Raw genomic sequence first — 25,953 nt, 5'->3', positions numbered from 1 at the left:
GGCCCCAATTGAGGTGCATGTGGGAGGCAACCAATCAATGTGTCTCTCTTCACATTAATCTCTCTGTCTCTTTCTACCCCCCTCCCTTCCATTCTCTCTAAAAATCCATGGGAAAAATATATTCTAGTGAGGATTAACAATAACAAAAAAGTAAAATATAATCAGTACCCCATTCAACTGTTTGATAGGAAGTGTCAGAATTTGTTGTACACAAGTCTGAGCAAGTGGTCTATGAAAATCACTTTATTTTTCCAAATTCTTGTGATGAGATTTTTTTAATCTTCATCTGAGGATATTTTATAGAGTGGAAGGGAAGATGGAGGGAGGGGATTGAGGGAGGGAGGGAGGGAGGAAGGGAGGGAGGGAGGGAGGGAGAGGGAGAGAGAGAGAGAGAGAGAGGTGTGTCAATGTGAGAGAAACACATTGATTGGTTGTTTCCCCACACACACCCCGACCAGTGCCAGGTATAGAATATGCAACCAAGGTACATGTCTTTGATCAGGAATCGAACCCACTACCTTTTGGTGCACGGGCTGATGCTTTAACCACTGAGCACACCGGCCAGGGCTGTGATGAGCTTTTAATGGTATCTAGATAAATAAGGTGCTACTGTATGATCATCTAAATAGCCAAGAACTAAGAAGTATGTAAAAATAAGGCTTGTAAGCAATCCAAATAATTGTCGCTAAATTCAAGTACTAAAGAAGAGTATTCCAACCTAAACTCTATGGGGTCCCCTGGTTTCCTGACCACAGAGCAGATCAGATGCAGGAAGTTGGAAGTAGAGCAGATTACCAAAAGGTGAGAACAAGTGGCCACTTCTTACCTACAGTAATGGAGAGAAAGAAAAGGTATAAAAAGCAGTACCACACAGCTCAACATTTTGGAAGTCATTATTTCATGGTACAAGAACTGCCATTCATAATCATAACTAAATCAACAAGAAAAACAACTATATATAATAATATCTATCAAAAAAACTTTTCAAATGTAGTGGGATTTATATTATAAACTTTCAAGTGTTTAGTTTCAGTATTAGGATAATTCATCTGTGTGGAACATCTTGTTCTGGAGAACTGTGGGTATGAAAACTTTACTAAATCAATACATAGACGGGAAAATAAATACTAGCTTAGCAGTGAAGGCCTTTATCAGAAGCATGTGCTAATTATGTATCTCTTCGGTAAAGCATAACAAAATACTCTTGCATATCTAGGCCAACTTCCAGGAAAAATTGTTACTAAATGAATATATAAGTAAAAGTTATCTTTTTCAAAATATTCTATTACTAAAAATATTAGAGCCAGCAAGAGGTAACAGAGTGGGAATTAGGACTATAACTAGATTAAAGTGGGAGAACCCAAAAGATCAGATGAAATAGGAGAAAAAGAGAAGAAGCTTCAGAAAGAAATAGAAAAAAATGGAATGGGGGGAAAGTAAGAAGAGACCAGAGTCTTTAGAGAGGCAAGTGGGAGAGTTTTGCAAACAGGAAGGCTGGCAGAAGTCTTGGGGAAGAAAAAAGAGGTATGACATGTGCCGAACTACAGGGCTGGGCCAAAGCTTTAATTGCTCAAAAATGATGAAAACAAGACTATACATGAAGCTTTAAAAAAAAAAATTCTGTTATGTAGAGGATATTAGAACATAATGCAGCTGTTTCCTCACTATGTCTAATGTAGTTACACTCAATTTTGAACAACAAAAAAGGTTTTCTTGGTATCCAACGTGATTTTTACCAGTAACTACTGAAAATCTAGGCTTTCTTCTCATCTAGCTGCAGCTGTCTGTTATATATGATCCACCATTTCTAAAAAGGACTCTGAACAACTTAATTTAGGACTCCATTCCTCCAAACAAATGTACTTTTTTGTTTTGTTTTTAAATCCCACCTCATGAGTGAGCTGCTACTCTCTTCCTCCTAACCTCATTATTTTTCTTCCCTGCCACTTCTGTTTGCATCCTTGGTGGTGCTTCTCCCATCTAATGCTTTCAGGGACAAGAAGTGACAGCACTACCCTGGCCGGTTTGGCTCAGTGGATAGAGCGTCGGCCTGTGGACTAAAGGGTCCCAGGTTCAATTCCAGTCAAGGGCACATGCCTGGGTTGCGGGATCGGTCCCCAGTGGAGGGCATGCAGGAGGCAGCCAATCAATGATTCTCTCACATCATTGATGTTTCTATCTCTCTCTCTCTCTTCCCCTTCCTCTCTGAAATCAATAAAGATATCTTTTAAAAAATTCTATGCAATATTAAAAAAAAAAAAAAAAGATGAAGTGGCAGCGCCAAAGTGCCACAGTACAGCATTATGGCTTACTACTGAAGTGTGCTTTTCAATTTTCCAAGCTTAGTCAAATTAAACCTTACAGAAAGAGTCCCATGTACCCCAAATTCTCACTGAGAATAATGCATTCACCAAAAATAATACATAAGTATATGCACTTTCATTAAACTTAGGTCCCTGTGCCCCTGGGCGAAGATAATATAACACCCACTATTCCCTCCCTAACTGAACCTTATATTTAATGTCCAATGCACCCACTTTTTCTGGATAAGAAACTTTCATAACTTTCAGCTAGATATCTTCTTTCTCTAAAATCAGTGCATGTCTCTCCCTATAACAAACCACCCACTAACCTTCTCAGTTGTTCTTGACCAGTTTTCTGCACTATCAAATCTGAAGGAACCAACATACTTTTTCTATGTGTATTCACTGTTCACTAAAGATAATAAACAATGAAGGTTGGGAGGTGTATCTGAAAAAATTACAGATTAACATATGATACAAGTAGACTCCATCTGACTGGGACTTGCTTTAACAACCAAATTTCTGTAAGTAATAAGGATATAAAAGCCATAGCAGAAATGAGACAACATAGCAAATTACCTCATTATACAGTTTTTACCTACAAAAAGACATATCATTATGAGAGTGAAAAAATGGCAAAAGCTGCTGTCTCAAACTTTATATTCTAAGGATCTCTCAGAAGTTCCCTACCCAACCCAAAATTGGGTAGCCATAAAAAAGAGTTCACAGTATTACCACTGAGTTCTCTGGCGGTTGGCAGGACTCAAAAAAAAGTTTTTTTCTCAATCTTTTTGGACAGTTTGCTGAATTGTTCAAAGTAATAAAATATTCACCCTAACTTTGAGGTGCTCAGCTAGTAGTATGGGCAAAAGAGTGATAATACATACTGAAGGTACCTTTCAGAATGGCCATGATACGGAGGCCTCTATTCCCAGTGGGGCAAGGCGATTGGAGTAGAGCTGCAAGAAGCTCGTGGGCCTGGGGAACTGGGACCTGAAGGCAGCAGCAGGAGCTAAGAATCTTGTAGGGGGAAAGTTACTCAAATTATCATTGCCCACTGGGCAGAGTGCAACTTGCCTGTCAGCTTTTTCTCCAATAAGTGCATAAGCAGTTGGGTAGGATTCTGAGGTGAGGACTTTGAGATATGGTTAAGTAGCTGCAAGGAACCTTAAGCTTGAAGGTCTTTATGGACTCTGGATGTATTCTAGCACAAGTTTTGTGCTTCTCTAAGCTGTGGAGGTAGCACACACTCTGCCGTCCTGACACAAGCAGCTAAAAAGTACGAAGGGAATCCCTACTAGTAACTGCATACTTAGGACTTGAATATGAAGAATGTAATACTTCACAGAATATTTATGCTTGTATCTTAAAGAACTGCAAAGACCATAAACATGTAACAGGATATTCTAGATATACCACAGATTCAAACTTCATAGAATATTGATAGGCGAGGGGAAGAAACACACAACAGCTGACTTCTGAAACATGAAAAATAAAAGTAGTTGACATAGGAACAATGGGAAAAGGAAATTATTCAAGATTTTCCTGTATTGTCTATGCATTCAAAAAAATAAAATGGGCCAGCCAGTGTTGCTCAGTGGTTGAGCGTAGCCCCACAACACAGGAGGATTCCAGTCTGGGCACATGCCCGGGTTGTAGGCTCAATCTCCAGGAGGGGCGCGCAGGAGGCAGACGATCTATGTTTCTATCTATCCCTTTCCCTTCCTCTCTCTAAAATCAATATATATATAATTTTTTTTTAAATTACAAATTGTAGCTTCAAGGTGAACACATGGAGGAGCTAGGGTGGCACACCCAGAATAGGCAGGGGTGCGTGCAGGAGGCAACCAATTGATTTGTCTCTCCCACATCAATGTTTCTCTCTCTCTTTCTCTCTCCCTCCTTCCCTCCCATCACTCTCTGAAAAACAATGGGAAAAATATCCTCAGGTGAGAATTAACACACAAAAAAGACAAAAGCCCAGCCAGAGTGGCTCAGTGGTTGAGCATCAACCTATGAACCAGGAGGTCATGGTTCAATTCCTGGTCATTGATGTTTCTATCTCTCACTCTCCCTTCCTCTCTGAAACCAATAAAATATATATTTTAAAAAAGAAATTAAAAAAAGAAAGCTTCTTGTCTTGCAAAAGTATTTTCCACTAAAATAGGGCATTCTCTACAGAAATTTCTTTTCTAACACAAAAGTGGAATTAAAAGATGAGGAAAATACCCACACAAAATAAAAGAGATGATGACTAACGTTGTGCCCTTTCTTCTGCAGTAGGCTGAAAACAAAAGACTGAAAAATATCCACAAATGCCCTGTAGAGACTAGCAGTATAGAGAACATGACAATTCGAGAGTTTTCCTTACACAGTTTTCTTTCCTACGAAGTTCTTGTAGATCTTAAGTTGGAGGTCTCAGTTTAAGAAAAAGAGGCCATGCCCTGGCTGGTTTGGCTCAGTGGGTACAGTACTGGCCTGTGGACTCAAGGGCCCCAGATTCAATTCTGGTCAAGGGCATGTATCTTGGTTGCAGGCTTGATCCCAGCCCCAGATGGGCGTGTGTGGGAGGCAACCAATTGATTTGTCTCTCATATCCATGTTTCTCTCTCTCTTGTCTCTCCCCCTCCCTTCCACTCTCTCTAAAAAATCAATGGAAAAAATATCCTTGGGTGAAGATTAACAAAAATAAAATAAAATAAATAAACATGAAATCAAATCTACAGTTTAAAAGAAAAAGAGGCCATCAGAGTCACCAACACATGGACCCTTATATACCTGTCAGTCCAGTGGCCTAGTCCCTCCACACCCACCTCATCATCACTGTCCGACGTCTCCGAGTCTGAGGAGGCTGCAGGCTGACTCACAGGTGGCTCCTTCTCCTCAGAGTCACTGCGCTTCCGCTTTGCCAAGGACAAGAGCTCCTAATAGGGCAGAAGTAATCACATGAGTCTTATTCAACAGAAAAGAAATATCCAAGAATAATAAAATGCCCACCCTCCCTATACCTCTTCTACCTCTCTGTGCTTTCAATTGAAGGACATCATCATGGGAACTTTTATCACATGAACACAACTGCTAGTATTCCTAAGTGCTACTAGTAAAATAAATGTTTTCAAAATTGTCTCCTACCTCTTAATGGCAAAATATATGTCTGAAATGCAAAAGTGAATATAAAACTGACCTGAAGGCTACTTCCAAATTGTCACCATTTTCTTTATAAGCTACAGACGTACCGATTCTCAGGTATTTATATAAAAACCATGATTACAAAGGTAATTTGCTCACTGTTCTTAATGGTATAGATAACCGATACTCTGAGCATCTTCTTACTGTAATTCATAGTAAAATTGGCATTTGTGGGTTAATTTGAATAAGCTGACAAACTACAAGTTTCTGAAGTCATTTTTAAAAATTTTGAATGCATAAGCAAAAAAAAAAAAAAGTTTTTTTCCAATGATTAATCCAGGATCTGACAACAAGCCACCAATGTGCTGGCCACTACATTAGAACTCTAATTTGATAACCCCAATATTCCTATTCATTACCTCTGCCTTCTCCTGGTGATTTAAGAGAGACTGGTGGGGGGAGGATGTGCCATTTAGTAAGTTGTGGCTACAACCAGGTTTTGCTCTCTCACAGGGTTCTCCTCTGCTGCTACTTCTCCCCAACTCAGCCCAGTCACATAAAAATGCAACAAAAGGATACTTGCTCTGGTTTTTGCTCTCTGCTAATATCAATACCAGCCCACAATTGCACTGTACTTACTAGATGCCTGGTACTTTTCTAACCATCTAACATTTAATCTTCACAACAACCTTAAGGTAACTATCATTATCATTCCCATTTTTTTCTTGCCAACTATTTATTTATCTATTTGTTTTTTATGTAATCATCCCCATTTAAAGATAAGAATAAAGAGCAGGAGAGGTTAAGTAATTTACCCAAGGTAAACAGCTAGTACATGATAAAGTCAGAATTCAAACCAGGATAGATAGAATCCTAATTCAGGCATGGTTTACTAGTCTAAAACCTTTTTCTCCCTTTTGCTAAAAGGAGAAAAATACAACTAATAAATACGAGTAGTATCATTCCTTGATGATAATGGTGCGATACAATTACAAGTCAAGTGCCAAGATAGATTTTAAAATAATAGACTGCTACAAAGTATGTTTTCTTCTTCCAGTTTCTTTCTATTTTAGGAGTATACCCTCCTTGGCCAGAATGAGAAAATGACCTTCTCAGATTAACAGCTGACATGCTCTCTTTCATAAGCAGTCATGAAATGTTACTCTTCTCATTTCATTAGAGGGAGCTAGCACACCAACTTCCTGAAAACGCTGAAGCTCATAAGAACACTCTACTTTTTCATACCAAAACGATTAACTCCTATTGACCAAATGCAAATCACAGCAATATTTGTGTTTATCCTATTTTTAAAAATTGAGGCGCAACTGACATACAGTACATTTTATCCTTTCTTAAGTACAGTTCTGAGTCTGACAAATAGTTTAGACTCCCACAATTAAGGCATATGATAGTACCATCATCATCCCAAATATTGGTATTCTTCATATACTTCCCCCCATCATCCCAAATATTGGTATTCTTCATATACTTCCCCACAAAACTATTATCTGTCCCTAAGTCTGCCTATCACAGAATATCATATAAATGAAATCATACAATACGTAGCCTTTGAATTGGGGTTATCAAGTTAGGGTTCTGATGTAGTGGCCAGCACATTGGTGGCTTGTTGTCAGCCCTGGATTAACCATTGAAAAGAAGCCATTAGGCTTCTTAGCATAATGCATTTGAGATTCATTCATGTTGCAGCATATATCAGTAGTTTATTCCTTTTTATTGTTAAGTAGTATTCTATTAAATGGATGTAGCACACTTTGTTTATCCATTTACCAGTTGAAAAACATTTGGGTTGTTTCCATTGTAGAGCAATTATACGTTCATGTACAGGTTTTTGTGTAAACATTAAATTTTTAGGAGAAACCAAGATGGCGGCATAGGTAAACACCTAAACTGCTGCCTCACACAACAATTACAAAACTACAACTAAAAGACAAAACGGACATCATCCAGAACCACAGGAAGGCTGGCTGAGTGGAAATTCTACAACTAGAAGGAAAGAGAAAAGCACACTGAGACTCAGAGGAGCTGCAGGTGGCAGAGGTACTGAGACGCACGCGCGGAGAGGAATGGCAACTGAGTGTGCGGCTGGCTTTCTCAAGCGGGAGGGAGACAAAAGCTCCCGACTGCTCTGAACTCCAGTTCTGGGCGAGACTCTGGGGACCCAGATTCATACAGGGTGAAACTGGACTGTCAGGAAAGAGAAAAGCACACTGAGACTCAGAAGAGCTGCAGAAGGCAGAGGTTCGAAGGTGCGTGCACGGAGAGGGCTGGCAACTGAGGACGCGGCTGGCTTTCTCAAGCGGAAGGGAGACAAAAGCTTCCAACGGCTCTGAACTCCAGTTCCGGGTGAGACTCTGGGGACCCAGACTCATTCGGGGAGAAACTGGTCTGGCAGTGGGCAGAACTCGAGGGCAGCTTTCTCTCAGAGGTGCTTGCAGCGATTTCCGTAGGACACTGAGACACAGGGGCCTATTAGGGCAGGGCTGACGTGAAACCAATGCTGTCTGCTCCGCCCTGAGACTCCGCCCCATTCAAGCTGAGCACAGAGGCTTTTGCAAGTCTTTTCCCATAAGGGTGTCTCCAGCACAGAAGTTCTCCCAGCATAGACACAGCTGATCCTCACAGCCAATTGGCCTGGAGGTCAATTCCTCCCAGTGATACCAACAACAATCAAGACTTAACTACAACAAGACTGTGCACACAGCCCACAAAGGGGTGCACCTAGAGGGTCTACTTCACGTAACTGGGGAGGCTGAGCCACTGGCCCCTATAGGTCACCTACCACACAAAGCCACTCCATCAACACAGGGAAGCAGCCAAAATGCAGAGACAAAGAAACAGATCACAAATGAAAGAAATGGAGGAAAGCAAATGACTGGATATAGAGTTCAAAATCGCGGTTATAAGGTTTTTCAAGAATTTCCTAGAAAAGGCCGATAAATTTAGCGAGACCCTCGAGGATATGAAAAAGGACCAACTAGGAATTAAGCATACACTGACTGAAGTAAAAAATATTATACAGAGATCTAACAGCAGACTAGAGGATCGCAAGAATCAAGTCAAAGATTTGAAATACAAAGAAGCAAAAAACACTCAACCAGAAAAGAAAAAAGAAAAAAGAATCCAAAAATATGAAGATAGTGTAAGGAGCCTCTGGGACAACTTCAAGCGTACCAACATCAGAATTATGGGGGTGCCAGAAGAAGAGAGAGAGCAAGATACTGAAAACCTAGTTGAAGAAATAATAACAGAAAACTTCCCCCACCTGGTGAAAGAAATAGACTTACAAGTCCAGGAAGTGCACAGAACCCCAAACAAAAGGAATCCAAAGAGGACCACACCAAGACTCATCATAATTGAAATGCCAAGAGCAAAAGACAAAGAGAGAATATTAAAAGCAGCAAGAGAAAAACAGTTAATTACCTACAAGGGAGAACCCATATGACTGTCAGCTGATTTCTCAACAGAAACTCTGCAGGCCAGACGGGAGTGGCAAGAAATATTCAAAGTGATGAATAGCAAGAACCTACAACCAAGATTACTCTACCCAGCAAAGCTCATTCAGAATTGAAGGGAAGATAAAGAGCTTCACAGATAAGAAAAAGCTAAAGGAGTTCATCACCGCCAAACCAGTATTATATGAAATGCTAAAAGGTATTCTTTAAGAAGAGGAAGAAGAAGAAAAAGGTAAGGATAAAAATTATGAACAACAAATACATGTGTACCAACAAGTGAATCTAAAAATCAAGTGAATAAAAAATCTGAGGAACAGAATAAACTGGTGAATATAATAGAATCAGGGGCATAGAAAGGGAGTGGACTGACAGTTCTCGGGGGGAAAGGGGTGTAGGGGGTGCGGGAAGAGACTGGATAAAAACCGTACACCTATGGATGAGGACTGTGGGAGGGGGTAAGGACAGAGGGTGGGGTGGGAACCGGGTGGAGGGAAGTTATGGGGGGAAAAAAGAGGAACAATTGTAATAATTGGAACAATAAAGATTTATTAAATTAAAATAAATAAATAAATACAGACTTCCACTCCAAAAAAAATTTTTTTTAATTTCATTTGGGTAAATACCTTTGAATGGAATTGTTGAGTTGTATAGTATTTTGTGTCTGGTCTTAATTATTATTTTTCCCCCATATTACCTTAATGCAAATTTATAAACTTTTACAGAGATTTCTGGTAAGTGATCTCTTTCCTGACCTTTGAGGTTCACGAATGTACCAGAATTATTATAATAGGTTGATACCAACTCATTATAACAGGGATTTGGATACACTATCAATCAAATTCTTCTCTGAAATATTAACTATCACATGCAGTAGACAGCCATTAAAAGTTACTGTAACTTAAAGTGTTAAGATGTTAGTGCTGTCTTTCGGTTAAAGACGTTCCACTCTATACAAAAAACCTAACAAATGGCTCTCCTTCATCAACAAACAACTGGATCTGATAGGTACAGGCCCTCCTCTTATACAACATTAAATACTACTAGAGGCCCGGTGCACGAAATTCGTGCACTGGGGAGGGTGTCCCTCAGCCCAGCTTGCACCCTCTCTAATATGGGACCCCTTGGGGGATGTCCAACTGCAGGTTTAGGCCCGATCCCTGTGGAATCGGGCCTAAACCTGCAGTTGGACATCCCTCTCACAATCCGGGACCACTGGCTCCTAACCGCTCACCTACCTGCCTGATTGCCCCCTAACTGCTCCCTTGCTGGCCTGATTGCCACCTAACTGCTCCTCTGCAGGCCTGATTGCCCCCAAATACCCTCCCCTGCTGGCCCGATCACCCCCAAGGCTTTTATTAGTATAGATATGACCCTGCACAGAAAATTTTACTAACCCTGCTTTACAATAAGGACTTGACGATTGAATAATTAGGACCAGACACCAAGATTTCCTTTCTTTGAATAGTGGAGGGAATACTTATCTTGTCTTTAAGTTGCCCGGAAATTAAAATGAGATAATGACTTAGAAAAGTATAAAAGCACCATATAAAGACAACTGTCTTTTTAATGAAGTGGCAAAATGAAAAACACTTTTTATTCTCCCCTTCCTTCCTTTACAGCTTTTATTTAAACTTTGAAATTTATAAAAATTTCACTCCAATTTTCATTTCTTTACATTCAACATTTTTTTGTATTGGTTTCAGGTTTTATATTAGTTACAGAATAGTGGTTAGACAATCATATACTTTACAAAGTGTTCCCCGATATTTCTAGTACCCACCTGGCATCATACCATCATTACAACACTATTGACTATATTCCCTATTTAAGTGACAATGGGTTTACAGGTTCCTTTCAGTCTTTCTTTTGTGTTGCTTGTCCTTCCTTTTCTTTCTCATTTCTTCCCTCATTTTCTTTATATAGTATCTCAATTGGCCTTCAAAGCTCAGTGAAGGCACTGGGACACGCTTCATCCATTTTACAGACCAGGAAACTGAGGCCAATTCCAGTTGGCTGTGGAACTTGACTCAGCACACAGGAAGCCCTCAGAGCCATGCTCTTTGCGCTTCCTAAGGGGCAGCGGCCCAGCAAACAGAACAAACCTTCCAGTCAGGCTTCCGAGCCTCTTTCTCAAGCACCTCTTCATTGCGGATGCTCCACATTCTTTCCTCTCCCCCCATTCTTTACTGCCCCCCCTTCTCCAAAGCAGGTGGAAGTCTTCCCACTCACTGCCTAGGCATGCTCTGCTATGGGGCAGGGTGTAGCGAGCTTGCTTTTGGGTCAAGGCAGGAGCAGGAGTCACTGCCTCTGAAGTGTGAAGGCCGCCTGAGCGAGGCCCGTTAGCACTGGGAGCTTCTCTGAATCACATCAGTCAGTCCAGTACCCTGCAGTGCAGCACCCCTCCACTGAGGTGGCACCACCCCTCAACCCCCGCCTCAGACCCCCGGAAGCGGCTGGATGCGCCCGGCCACGCCCCCCCCGGGGTGCCGAAAGCCCCAGGCACCCCCGGGAGCGGCTGGATGCGCCCGGCCATGCCCCCCTGGGGTGCCGATCGCCCCAGGCACCCCTGGGAGCGGCTGCATGGGCCCGGCCACGCCCCCCGGGGTGCCGATAGCCCCAGGCACCCCCGGGAGCGGCTGCATGGGCCTGGCCACGCCCCCCGGGGTGCCGATAGCCCCAGGCACCCCTGGCCACGCCCCCCGGGTGCCGATCGCCCCAGGCACCCCGGGAGTGGCTGCATGGGCCTGGCCATGCCCCCCCGGGGTGCCGATCGCCCCAGGGACCCCCGGAACTAAGAGGACTGGGCACCGCCATCTTGATCTTCTCAACGGCCAGATAGGCCACCCGAAGTCCCGCCCCCCAGGCTCCCGCCCGCCCAATTGTGGGCATAGCGGAGGTGCGGTCAATTTGCATGTTTCTCTATTATAAGGTAGGATATTAACAATAATATGGAGACAGCAAAGTCCTTCTTAACAGTGTGAGAGATATCCTCTCCACAAGTTGAGAATTGTACAGAAAGTTACTGGGGGAACTCATGGCAAGGCTACTCTTTTATTTATTTATTTATTTATTTATTTATTTATTTATTTTTATTTATTTAGTATACTTTTACTGATTTCAGAGAGGAAGGGAGAGGGAGATAGAGATATAAACATCAGAGATGAGAGATAATCATTGATCGGCTGCTTCCCGCACACCAGACACTGGGGATTAAGCCCGCAACCCAGGGTTGTGCCCTGACCAGGAATGGAACCATGACATTTTGGTTCATAGGTCGATACTCAACCACTGAACCACATCGGTTGGGCGAGGTCACTCTTTTTAGTTAAGTCCTTTATGTTCTACTGAGGGCTCATAGTACAGCTGAACAGACAAGTGTACAATGGATAGGTCTTTCCAACAATGCATACATTAAGAGACCATCAGATTTGCTACCATAGGGTTGATTTATCCAATGTCTATGCTCAAAAACCCCCAAACCAATGTAAAACTGATTCTTGCACAGGGGATAGGTCCTTCTGAAGCTCTTTTGCCTGCCTGCTTCACTGTACCACACTGTTGAGACAATGTTTCTGTGTGTCCAGTGGTTCTCTCTCACCATCATCCTTGTATTACATCTCACCCAGTAAAAAGTGTCCTTATTTATCTTGGCATTCCTATAGGGCAGTGGTCGGCAAACTGCGGCTCGCGAGCCACATGTGGTTCTTTGGCCCCTTGAGTGTGGCTCTTCCACAAAATACCACGTGCAGGTGCGCACGTACAGTGCGATTGAAACTTCGTGGCCCATGCGCAGAAGTCGGTTTTCGGCTCTCAAAAGAAATTTCAATCGTTGTATTTCAATCAACTGCAGTGGTCGGCAAACTCATTAGTCAACAGAGCCAAATACCAACAGTACAACGATTGAAATTTCTTTTGAGAGCCAAATTTTTTAAACTTAAACTTCTTCTAACGCCACTTCTTCAAAATAGACTCGCCCAGGCCATGGTATTTTGTGGAAGAGCACACTCAAGGGGTCAAAGAGTCGCAAGTGGCTCGCGAGCCGCAGTTTGCTGACCACGGCTCTAGGGGAATGGTAGTATGGAATGCCAGCATGGTATATCAAATTTAAGGTGAACTTCAAGTTCTGCTTAAAGTAATGCCAATGCTCAACATACTATGGGTATGGCTGTGTAGGATGCCATACCTGGCTTCTAGGGCAGTTTCATTGCTTAAAAGCCATATTTTACATTAAACTAGACTGCCAAAACTGAGACCCTTTAATTAAGCGAGTCTAATTGAACTAAGGTAATGTTTATTAAAACAATGCTATTCTGGTTAAGATTAGAATTCTAATCCATGAATATGTGAAGACTTAAACCTGAAGATTTAATTCCCCCACCTATCATTCACAACTAGTGTGCTTTTTGTGATGTCATATCAGGATCAAACTATAATAGAGCAACTTAGCTCCCTCTTAGTTACTTAAAGAAAATTAAATCTCATCTCTTTAACCAAACCTCCCATGACCACATGTAAGTGGGACACATATTTTATACCCTAGAAAAAGAGAATAGAAAATCATATGGACAATGCTGAGGTTTTCATAGCCAGTTAACATACGAGCTCTTTTTTTTACTTATTCATTCCACAAATATAACTAATGTAAGTAATTACTACCAGCTAGAGAGACCAAACATCCTTGTGTGCGCAGGACTGTCCTGGTTTTAACACTAAAAGTCGTGCATTCTGGGAAAATCCTCAGTTCCAGGCAAACCAGTATCTACCAGTACCTACTATCTACCAAGCACTGGAGAGACAGTCATGAAGAAAAGATACAAAGGCCCAAACGAAGTGGCTCAGTGATTGAGCGTCAACCTATGAATCAGGAGGTCACGGTTTGATTCCCAGTCAGGACACATGCCTGGGTTATGGGCTCGATCCCCAGTGGGGAGTGCAGAAGGCAGCCGATCAATGATTCTCTCTCATCGTTGATGTTTCTCTCTCTCCCTCTCCCTTCTTCTCCTTTATCTCATGGAATTTAAAGTAGTGGAGACATACAATAAACAAGTGTAAAGAAACAATTAATTATATCTAGTGATAGTATTAAGAAGGAAGTGAGCCGAAACTGGTTTGGCTCAGTGGATGGAGCGTCGGCCTGTGGACTGAAGGGTCCCAGGTTCAATTCCAGTCAAGGGCATGTGCCTTGGTTGCGGGCGCATCCCCAGTAGGGGGTGTGCAGGAGGCAGCTGGTTGATGTTTCTCTCTCACTGATGTTTCTAGCTCTCTATCCCTCTCCCTTCCTCTCTGTAAAAAATCAATAAAATATATTTAAAAAAAAAAAAAAGAAGGAAGTGAGCCGAAACCGGTTTGGCTCGGTGGATAGAGCGTCGGCCTGTGGACTGAAAGGTCCCAGGTTCGATTCCGGTCGAAGGCATGTACCTTGGTTGCGGGCACATTCCCAGTAGGGGGTGTGCAAGAGGCAGCTGATCGATGATGCTCTCTCATCGATGTTTCTCTCTATCCCTCTCTCTTCCTCTCTGTAAAAAATCAATAAAAATATATTTTAAAAAAAAAAGAAAAAGAAGGAAGTGAATTGAGTGAATGGGAAACCCTATCTGTGATAGGATGAATGATTGGGGAGGTTTCTCTGAGACAATGGCATTTAGGCTGAGACTTTGGGAGAGGAATGAGGGATGCAGTGTTTTGGACAGAAGTCTCCAAATAGAATAGCTAAGGCCCTGAAGCTGATAACAACTTGCTTTAGTCAAATACCTGGAAGAGAACCAATGTGAATGGAGCTTAGCAGGCAAGGAAAAGGAATGAGGTAGGTTAGAGGTAAGAAGAAACCAGATCATTCTGCAATTTATAAAACAAGACCAGGAACCTGGCTATTATTTGAAGGCAATGGGAACCATCAAATAGATTTAAGCCGAAGCCGGTTTGGCTCAGTGGATAGAGCGTCGGCCTGCAGACTGAAAGGTCCCAGGTTCGATTCCGGTCAAGGGCATGTACCTTGGTTGCAGGCACATCCCCAGTGTGGGGTGTGCAGGAGGCAGCTGATCGATGTTTCTCTCTCATCGATGTTTCTAGTTCTCTATCCCTCTCCCTTCCTCTCTGTAAAAAATCAATAAAATATATATATTTTTAAATATAGATTTAAGCAGAGGAGTAACTGTAGAAAATAGGCCTCTGTTATCCATCTCCAACATAGCCAACTTTTAACGGAAATAGTTATTGAATTTCCCCAGGGCAAACAGAATGTAGGGCAGAGGGAAGCTCACTGGTGGGGCTACGAGCTGAGTGCACCTCGTCACTCTACCCCATGTCCCTTGGGAAGGTCTGAGACTAGGGCCAAGAGCGGCCCTAACAGGGCCCTCCCTGAGCTGCAGGGAGGTGACTGGGGGAGGTGGAGGCAACTAAAAAAGTCCTCAGCCCAGTTTTTTTTAAATGGCCCAATGGCAGACAATAAGACCTAGGTGACGTAGGAGGAAACAGGTGACCCCATAGTACTCAGCCAATGAGGAACCAGAGGAGGGACTGGATAAATAGGCTGTGTTAGCTACATCAGAAGTGCCTATACAACCAGATGGACACCTGCTCTCGAGAACGTATTAAAAGTCTTGTTTTCGCCATACTTCTGTCTCTGAGTCTGTTATTTGAATTCAGACAGATGAGCATTTCTCACTTAACCATCCCTGGAAGGTTTTTAAAAGAGCAGTCTGACTGACAGAGGATCAGACTAGAGGGGCCAAGGTGCAAATGCAGAGAGGAGTCAGAAGGAATCCACAGCAGTATCATCAGAGTGGACGGTGACCTGGCAAAGGTAAGTAACCACAGGAACAGAGAGAAGTGGGAAGACTTAAGAGATACTGAGGAAAGAGTAGAAATTCACAGAGGTTTAAATTTGAGATTTAATATCTGTTCTTTCATATCACAATTATTGAGCCTTAGCCCATTTTTCCCAGTGGTTAAAGTATCAACTCTCGGACTGAAGGGCCACAGGGTTTGATTCCAGTCAAGGGCAGGTACCTCAGCTGCAGGCTCCAGTCATGGTGGGAGGCAACCAATCGATGTGTCTCTCTCACATCGATATTTCTCTCTCTCTGTCTCTCCCCTCCCTTCCACTCTCTTTAAAAATCAATGGGAGCCGAAACCGGTTTGGCTCAGTAGATAGAGCATCGGCCTTCGGACTGAAAGGTCCCAGGTTCAATTCCAGTCAAGGGCATGTACCTTGGTTGCGGTCACATCCCCAGTGGGGGGTGTGCAGGAGGCAGCTGACCGATGTTTCTGACTCTCTATCCCTCTCCTTTCCTCTCTGTAAAAAATCAATAAAATATATATTTTTAAAAATCAATGGGAAAAATATCTTCAGGTGAGAAGTAACAAAAATGAAGTTTAAAAAATTGTTGGTAGAGGAACATGCTTCCAACATAGGAAGACATTGGTTACTTTTCCGGAGTAAGGAATGGAACCATTCTATAAGTATGTTTTTGGGACATAGAGGTTTTCTGTTTTGTTGGAACTTTTTCAACAGGAAGGTACTATTTTTATAATAAAAAAATTAAAACAATGAATATATAATTTAAAAACCCCTTCTAAAGTAATTATTCCAAAGTGGCAATATAATAATCCTTTATATTTCACACGATTGGCACTAAAAGTGGGAACTTGCCCTTCAAATTTCCAGCAAATTATTTATAATTGTAAATAAAATACTGATATATATATATATATATATATATATATATATATATATATATATATATATATATAAAATACAGAATTGCCTGGCTCAGTGGTTGAGCATCGACCTATGATCCAGGAAGTCACAGTTCAATTCCAGGTCAGGACATATGCCCCAGTTGCGAGCTCGATCAATGATTCCCTCTCATCACTGATATTTCTCTCTCTCTCTCTCTCTCTCTCTCTCTCTCTCTCTCTCTCCCCCTTTCTCTCTAAAATCATTAAAAATATATTTTTAAAAAATAAAATAAAAATGCACAGAATTGATAAAATAAAATCAGTTTTCAACCCATTCAAAATCAAAGGTATATAAAAGTGTTTTTTTTTAATTCTACTACTGTTACTGATTTTTGCTTAGCTCCCTCTTCTAGTACACTTTCTAACTAATACACATTTTTACTCCTTAAAGAAGGGATTTTATTACAGCAGAGGGGCTAGAGCAAGAACCCCCAAACTGACAATATCCCTTATCTCTATAAGTGATCCTGTTGTAACCAGGTTAGAAAACTTGGTAAGTAGCAAAGATTTATTATGTGCCTACTTTGTGCCAGGCAGGCATTATGGACATCTCACAGACAACTTTAAACTCTACAAAACTAAGAGTGAAGTCATGATCTTCACCTTTAATCTTTTTATTTAATCCTCACCTGAAGATATTTTTTCCATTGCTTTATAGAGAGTGAAAGGGAGGGAGGGAGGGAGAAAGGGAGGGGGAAAAGGAGGGAGAGAGGGAGAGAGAAATATTGATGTGAGAGAGACATGTCGACTGGTTGCCTCTCCCATACACCCAACCAGGGGTGGGGAGCAAACCGACAACCCAGGTACGTGCCCTTGACCGGGAATCGAACCCATTACCCTTTGGTGTGTGGATTGACCCTCTAATCACTGAACCACACTGGTCAGGGCATGATACTCACCTTTATTTTTATTTATTTTTCTTCACCTTTAAACCTGATCTTCCTCCAGGATTCCCTATCTCATATCAGAGCCTCCTCGTTCTCACCCCAACATCCATCCAATCAGTCAAGTCCTCTCAGTTTTATAACCTGAATATTATGTCCAATCAAATCTACTTTCTGTTGTCTCTATAACTACCATACCAATCCAAATCAGGCATTCATTCAACAAATATTGACAGGTTGTCTGCTTCATGCCAGACATTGTTCTAGGTACAGGGATACTACAATGAACAAATAGTTGCCCTGGCCAGGTAACTCAGTTGGTTAGAGCCTTATTCCCATCCACCAAGGTTGCAGATTTCATCCCTGTTCAGGGCATATACAAGAATCAACCAATGACTGCATAAATAAGTAGAACAAAAATGGATGTGAGTTTTTCTCTCTCTCTCTCTTTCTCTGCCTTCCTCTCTAAAATTAATTAATAAAAAATTTTCAAAACACACACACACACACACACACACACACACACAAACAGTCTTGCCCTCCTGAAGCTTCCATTCTAGTGAAGCTTCTCTCACCTGGACTCTTCTATCTGCCACCTAACTGGTGCCCCCTCTCCAGGTTATTATCTGCATAGCAGCCTGGGCAAACTTCATAAAAAGCAAATCTTAACACCTCTTCCACCTTAAAATCTTTCAATGGTTTCTCATTACCTTCAGAATAAAGTCCAAAGTCCTCAACATTGCCTACACTGCCAGAAGCTTTAAACTTTTTTTTTTGCTTTTTTTCCCCTTTAAACTTTTTAACACTGTACATAAATTATACCTCATGATCCAGTATACACGTACATGCATATACATGAAACATGTTTCACAAAACAATACTTATTACTACTAGGTCTGACACACTTGATGTTTTCTATTAGATTCAACTTCATTTCTTTCTTTTTTTTAATATATAAATATTTTATTGATTTCACAGAGAGGGAGAGGGGTAAAGAGTTAGAAACATGGATGAGAGAGAAACATTGATCAGCTGCCTCCTACATGCCCCCTACTGGGGACCATACCGGCAACAAGATACATGCCTTTGACCAGAATCGAACCCGGGACCCTTCAGTCCCCAGGCCGAGGCTCTACCCACTGAGCAAACCCGGTTAAGGACTTCATTTCTATTTTTAATGCTGGCTGTGATCCACTACACTGGGTTTTCCATCCTCAGAGAGCCATACAGCAAACTACTTCTACAGCTTCATTTGTACCACTCTCTCTACAATTTCAGTAACTGTGCTTTCAGTTTCATGAGGGTGCTAGGTCCTTCCTGCCTCGATGTTTTTGTACATGTTGGTCCCTCAACCATGAACCCTCAACACTTCCTTGTACTTGTCAGTCTCCTAATCTCCTTTTCCCTACCATATATTCCAGGTCTCAGTTTAAATGTCACTCCCACCAGGCTGGTATAGGATCCCTGGTCATACTCTCACGGTATCCTTGCTCTTCCTTCATACATAGTCTATAGTGAAATGACTCTGAGCAATGCTTGCCCCTGCCCCTCCCTCCCACTCTCTCTCACTCCCCTCCTTTTAACTTTCAGTCTAAGCTCCTTAAAGACAGAAACTTCTATTTTGTTCACCCAGTAATCCTAGTGCCTTGCACTGTCCAACACATTTGTTGAAAAATAAATAATCTCACCCAGCCAGTGTGGCTCATTGGCTGAACATCAACCTATGAACCAGGAGGTCACGGTTTGATTCCCAGTCAGGGCACATGCCTGGGTTGGAGGCTCCATCCCCAGTAGGGGGCATGCAGGAGGCAGCCCATCGATGATTCTCTCTCATCATTGATGTTTCTCTCTCCCACCCCCTTCCTCCCTGAAATCAATAAAGTATTGTTAAAAATAAAATAAGCCAAAACCGGTTTGGTTCAGTGGATAGAGCGTCGGCCTGCGGACTTAAGGGTCCCAGGTTCGATTCCGGTCAAGGGCATGTACATTGGTTGCGGGCACATCCCCGGTGGGGGGTGTGCAGGAGGCAGCTGGTCGATGTTTCTCTCTCATCGATGTTTCTAGCTCTCTATCCTTCTCCCTTCCTCTCTGTGGAAATCAATAAAATATATTTTAAAAAAAAAAATAAAAATAAAAAATAAAATAAATAATTTCTGCCCTTGGGGAACTTATAGTCTAGGAAGGGAGCAATAAGAACACTAACAGACTGGTGTCAAAAGATGGGTTTTTAATTTTTCCTAAGAACCTCTCTGTGAAATTATAAAATGAGTTACATGCAACATTAGGTGCAACATTATGACACAAATGAAAAACTTCACAAGTCAACACTGACACTTCTCACAAGTTCAGCCTAGACTTTAAACTCTTCTCTAAATAAAAAACAAAACAAAACAAAAAAAACTATGAGAAGCACAGCTTTTAAATTTCCCAACTTTATTGGAGAAGGTTTATGGAAGGTACTTTATAACACTGACATTTTTTACATATAATGTCTAAAAATAATTCCTAGAAAATACTTAGGGGGTCTATTTTTCTCAAAGACAAATTTAATTATTGCTGCTTTAAGTAGGATGAGCAGAGAGAAACAGGACATGACAACTTGATCACTATTTTAAATAAGAAAGGAAATTATTAAATAAAGGGTACCAATATGCATGTAGCTCAATTTTTTTTTCTTGAGGAAGGCAGAGTAAAGTTTTTATAAATGCTGTATTGATCTGAATAGAGAACTGGTTCCTTTATTACCTTGGACACTTTTCATTTTCTAGGACCCACTGCATAAAATAATGCCATAAAAAGTGACACACATTATCTTCATGGAGGCACATGATGGAGTAAAAAGCCTAGGTTTGCCTTGAATTCTGTTTTGTTGTTGTTTTTTTCCAAGAGGCACCAAGAGCAAATATCTTCATGATTTGCAATTTTTAATGTTGAAGAAAGGATGTGACCAACATAAAAAGTAAGGTCGTTGCCCTAACTGGTTTGGCTCAGTGGATAGAGCGTCGGCCTGCGGACTGAAGGGTCCCAGGTTCGATTCCGGTACCCGGCATGTACCTCGGTTGTGGGCACATCCCCAGTAGGAGGTGTGCAGGAGGCGGCTGATCGATGTTTCTCTATCATCGAGGTTTCTAATTCTCTGTCCCTCTCCCTTCCTCTCTGTAAAAAATCAATAAAATATGGGTTTTTTTTAAAAAGTAAGGTCGCTATTAGGTCACATGTTAAAGAAGAAATCCTTCAAATTCTCTAAATTTGAGTTTTAAAAAGCACTGAAAGTTAAAAAAATATAAACAACTCCTATTCAGTTACTACATACCTCTTGCCCTCAAGAAAAAGGCAAAAAAGAAATAGGCCTCAATAAAAAGCATCCCAATAATTCAAATGACTTCACAGATTTACAAGAACCAGCATCTCTGCCACCTTAAACATCTCTGTTAAGTTTCTTCAATTATACCTGAACACATTCTGACTGAGACAGGAAGTTATTTCTCTCCTAAACACTTAGAGTGTCTTACTAAAAAGATTAACTTGCATCCAGATAGTGGTCTCAGTCGTTAACATAAATAAGTACCTGAGCTGTATGTGGTAAAAATGCAATGTCCAGGGTTCTATCCCTTGAAGATCTGATTCAGTAGCTCTAGGATGCCAATCCCTGCAAAGTATATTTTGAATAATCATACTAGGCAGCTTCTGACATAGGTGATCCTCTTCTCACCACCAGAAAAAAACAGTGCAGAAGGCTCACCTGCCTCACCTTCCAGAAGGACCAAGCTGGAGAAAATATTTCTGACATAACAGCTTAGATTCCCATCTGGAAAACCCAGAGACAAAGGACCTCTTTACTAACTGTGCTCCACTATCTCACTAGACACTCAGAGATTTGTCACAGTTTATTCTTTTTCATAAGGACAATACACAACACAGCAAAAACGATGCTACATCCCCAGTGAAGACCCAAAACTAGTCGGAGCAGCCCAAGGCATCTGTTAGGGGAACCCAGAGTATATTAGTTTTGTTCTGAGGATTTTTTTTTTAATTGATTTTAGAGAGGAAGGGAGAGAGGGAGGTGGAGAGATTGAGAGAGAGAAAAACATCTATCTGTTGCTCCATTTATAGCCATATGTTCATTGGTTGATGCCTGAATGTGTCTGGGGATTGAACCTTAGCATATGGGAACAAGGCGCTAACCCATTGAACAATCCAGACACGGAGCTCTGAGGATTCTTAAAGAACTCCAAACCATGCTGACTTTGAACTTCTACTAATAGCCTCTGGTGAAAACTTCTGGAGGGCAGAGATCTTTCTCTGATTCTTTGACAGCCTGGGACAGTGCTGAACAGACAGATAGACTGAAGGCACTGGTGCCTCTCTTAAGGATGTGCATGGAAAGGGAATTCTGATCTGGTTCCCATCTGATAAAAGAAGGTCAATGAGTGGCGCTAGAGGAAGCTTTAGGTATTACCTGGCTGGCATGGCTCAGTGGTTGAGCGTAGACCTATGAACCAGGAGGTGATTGTTAGATTCCCAGAGCATATGCCTGCGTTTCAGATTCAATCCCCAGGAGGGGCACCGACCACAGGCAACTGATTGATGCTTCTCTCTCATCTCTCTCTCTCCCCCTTCTGCATGTCCTCAGGTGATGATAAAAAATAAAAATAATGGCCCGGCTGCCTTGGCTCCCTGTTTAAGCATTGACCTATGAACCTATGAACAGTTCAATTCCTGTCAGGCACAGGCCCAGGTTGTCAGCTTGATCTCTAGTGTGGGGAGTGCAGGAGGTAGACTATCCATGATGCTCTCCCATCATTGATGTTTCTAGCTCTCTCTCCCTCGCTTGCTCTCTGAAATCAATAAAATATATTTTTAAAATGTATTAGGTATTACTAGCACATTTCATGCTAATTTATTTTTACAAATAGATAGTTGGGTTTAAAATTGCAATCCCCTCCAACTCCAATTCCTATTTCAGAAAAGTTCTGTGTGGATCTGCCTACCACAAAAGGAAGATCTCCACTCATTTCATTTGTCAGATTCTGTGGGAAATCACTAAGGACAGAATAATTAGAATAATTTGCTTAGGTTATTCACCATCAGAACAGGTTTCTTAAGAGTGCTTTCCCAAGGAAGCCCTGAATAATCTTTATAATTGGTGTACCAATTTTCTCTAGTCAATGTCATTTACAAACATAAATTGTAGCAACATGAAAAATGGCCATAAAACATTCTCATTTTGCAATATGAAAACTTTAAAGATAAACAGATTGCCCTAACTGGTTTGGCTTAGTGGATAAAGCGTCGGCCTGCGGACTGAAAGGTCCCAGGTTCAATTCCAGTCAAGGGCATGTACCTTGGTTGCGGGCACATCCCCAGTAGGGGGTGTGCAGGAGGCAGCTGATTGATGTTTCTTTCTCATCGATGTTTCTAACTCTCTACCCCTCTCCCTTCCTCTCTGTAAAAATCAATAAAATATATATATATATATTTTTTTTTAAAAAAAAGACAAACAGATTAAGTTGGTATAGTGGAAAGAGTATAAGCCTTGTTGTCATGCAGGTCTGGGTCCAAGTTCCAACTCTACCACTTGCAAGTTGTGTAAATCTCGGTAAGTTACTTCTTCAATCTTCCCTTTCTTCATATGTAAAATGGGAAAAATGATACCAACTTCATAATTTAAAAATATGACAGTGTAAATAAAACACCTAATTAAGATGGTCAGTTCACCCTAAGCACTATGCAAATGGTAGCTGATGCTATTATTTAAAATATCTGTATTTCTGCATTGGAAAATAGGAAAAAAGAAAAAAGGGTTCTAATTCTTCTAAGCGTTGGTCTAAAATTATCAACCAGCCCAGCCAGCATGACTCACTGGTTGAGCTTCGATTTATGAACCAGGAGGTCACGGTTAGATTCCTGGTCAGGGTACATGCCTGGGTTGCAGGCTCCATCCCCAGTGTGGGGCATGCAGGAGCAACCAATCCATGATCCTCTCTCATCATTGAAGTTTCTATCTCTCTCTCCCTCTCCCTTCCTTTCTGAAATCAATAAACTACATATTTAAAAAACAAAAACAAAATTATAACCAAGTTTTACAGTCGTGAATTTTTTTTTTCCTCCTGGCTGGCATGGCTCAGTGGTTGAGCATCCGTCTATGAACCAGGAGGTAACGGTTCTATTCCCAGTCAGGGCACATGCCTGGGTTGCTGGCTCAATCCCAGTGTGGGGTGTGCAGGAGATAAATAAAACATATTTTTTTAAAAAGAATATATATTTTTTATATTTTTATAAATTTCAGGAGCCTTTCAGTGAGAATATTTTCAACTTACTTTTCAATTCCTATCCCAAAACAATTCTGATAGTTCTCCAGAGGCCTTATTACTTCTCGACTCCCATTCCACCGTTTTCAAAACAGCTCTCTTTTCTTCAACATATCTCCTGCCCCTCTTATTAAAGTCTTCCTATTTCATGCTCCAATATTTTAGTCCTGAGATCTCTGGCCTACTACAAAAGACCTGCACCAAATCATTTATACAAAAGCTTTATTTACAAGTGCTTGTACCAACGTTCTTACAAATACTTGATCCTTATAATAGCCCAAGTTGATATACAAGGTCTAGATTTTACAGTTACGACCAAAGATACATTGCTAGAAAACAGCACAGTCCAGCCTAGAACTCAAATTTTCAGATTCCAAGTTCAGCACTTTTCCCGACTCAACTTATAAAGCTACTACTTCTTGCATATTTTCTTTATATCATTTATTCACAAAACATGGGGGGAACCCTCTTTGTATCTCCTGGTATCACTACAGTACTGCTACAAAGGACAGCTTCCTCCCGACAGTATTTCAAACAATCCCAACCATTAAAACCAAAAGTTGCTTTCAATAGTTCCTGCACAATCTTCAAGTAAGAAAGAACTCTGGATGCTGCATGAAAACGGCCAAGAGGCCCCGGCCACAGTCCCTCCATATCGCCCTATATTTCTCCACCTCTGCCCTCTTTCCTCCTCCTAAGAGTTTTCTTCAATCTGACATCTCATCAGGGGTCCTCTCAACCTCCAACGACCCTACTTGACAAATACGAAATTCGTGCGCGCAGCTAAGTCTTCCTCGCCAAGCACCGCGGAGGTTCTCTGGAACATTTAGGCTGTCGTCCCTTTACTCCGTCCACACACCTGTCTGAAAAACTTCATCTCCCAGAGCCCGCACCTTCTTCGCCACCCCACCCCCAAAGCCCCACGCTCACCCCTCGCACCTCCTCCCAAACCTCCAGCCTCCTGGCTTGGCGGGCAATACTTCCTATCTCTCCTGGCCCAGATCGCCTGGCCTGCAGCCCGCCGCCCCCATCTGGACCCAGCAGACCACGGACCCCGCCGGTCCCCCGAGCCCGAGGCCCACCAGCCCGATCCCTGCCCCGCCTCCCCGCCCAAGGCGCCAAGTACTCGGGGCTCCTTCTCCAGGCCCCGGCCGGACTCCGAGGGCCCCAGGAGCTGCGGGGAGAATAGGAAGGAGGCGGCAGCAGCGGTCAGGGCACGGGGCGGGACGGGCGCTAGGGAGGGGTGACCCCGGGCCCGACCGGCTCCCGGCTCCCAGCTCCCGTGGCACGGACTCAGCCCGCCCGCCCGCGCCTTCGCGGCCTGCCCTCACCTGATCCAGGTTTTCGTCGCTGCCGCTGTCCTCCGTGTCCGAGTCGATCACCACGCGGCCTTTCCGCTTCTTTACCATGGTGGTCCCCCGGCTCCCACGCCGGACGCCGCCCGGACTCCCCTCTAGCCCGTCTGCCAGTGGGACAGCCACTGCCACTGCCACCGCCGCCGCTGCCGCTGCTCGACCCACACAAAGGCGACCGCGCATGCGCGCTCCGCTCCGCCCCTGGCCCCGCCCCCCGCTCGGCGCACGCCGTTCGCCGGCTCTCGGTGCCCCTCCCTACCCCGCCCCCGACGTAGCGTGAGAGGCGGGGCCCAGCACCCGGCTCGGTTCCGGGCAGGGGACCACTTTCCTTCACCCTGCGCCGGTCCTGGGAAGTCTTGGTTGTGTTTCCGCTGCGGGGCCCAAGCTTGATGGGATGCCTACCAGTCGTGGACTGGAGCCGCAAAGCATCTGGGTCCTCTCCGAGGAGCCTTTCAACTGTCCGACACTGATGAAGTGGCGAGGGCGACGTCAGGGGCTGTCCTGAGAGACACAGGTCTCCTGGACCCCTGCCGAGGGCACCCGTAGGGAAATGAAGCTTTCCTACCTAGGTTGTGCAAGTGACAACTGAGCTGGGGCCTGGAGGATGCATCTGAGTTACCCAAAACAACAGTAGTGGGAAGTGTGTGCTTTAGCAGAGAACCGCGTGGGCAAAAGCCGTGATAAGAGAAAAAGTTGGGTTCAGGGAACTGAAAGTCTATTATGGCCGAACAGATGGCATGGAGTGTGGGAATCAGGCG

The 25,953-nt window shown here is 42.7% G+C and overlaps 1 protein-coding gene and 1 pseudogene across 2 annotated transcripts in view; one reads left to right on the top strand and one right to left on the bottom strand.

Moving 5' to 3' along the window:
• RTF1 (RTF1 homolog, Paf1/RNA polymerase II complex component) overlaps positions 1 to 25,378 on the bottom strand; it is a gene marked incomplete at its 5' end in the record, with an annotated part of 70,526 nt that extends 45,148 nt beyond the window's left edge. Inside the window, 2 exons of the mRNA XM_079769075.1 lie at positions 5,117 to 5,227; positions 25,172 to 25,378. Coding sequence (XP_079625201.1) covers positions 5,117 to 5,227; positions 25,172 to 25,378 — 318 coding nt within the window. The remainder of the gene's footprint in view (positions 1 to 5,116; positions 5,228 to 25,171) is intronic.
• The window catches only part of LOC307097903 (ribosomal RNA processing protein 36 homolog), a 415,062-nt pseudogene that overhangs the window by 202,037 nt on the left and 187,072 nt on the right, over positions 1 to 25,953 (top strand). The gene's annotated exons all lie outside the window — the stretch shown is intronic.

This window comes from Cnephaeus nilssonii (assembly GCF_951640355.1).
Source record: "Cnephaeus nilssonii genome assembly, chromosome: 4".
NCBI classification, from domain to species: Eukaryota; Metazoa; Chordata; class Mammalia; order Chiroptera; family Vespertilionidae; genus Cnephaeus; species Cnephaeus nilssonii.
This window is presented reverse-complemented; position numbering and strand designations above follow the sequence as displayed.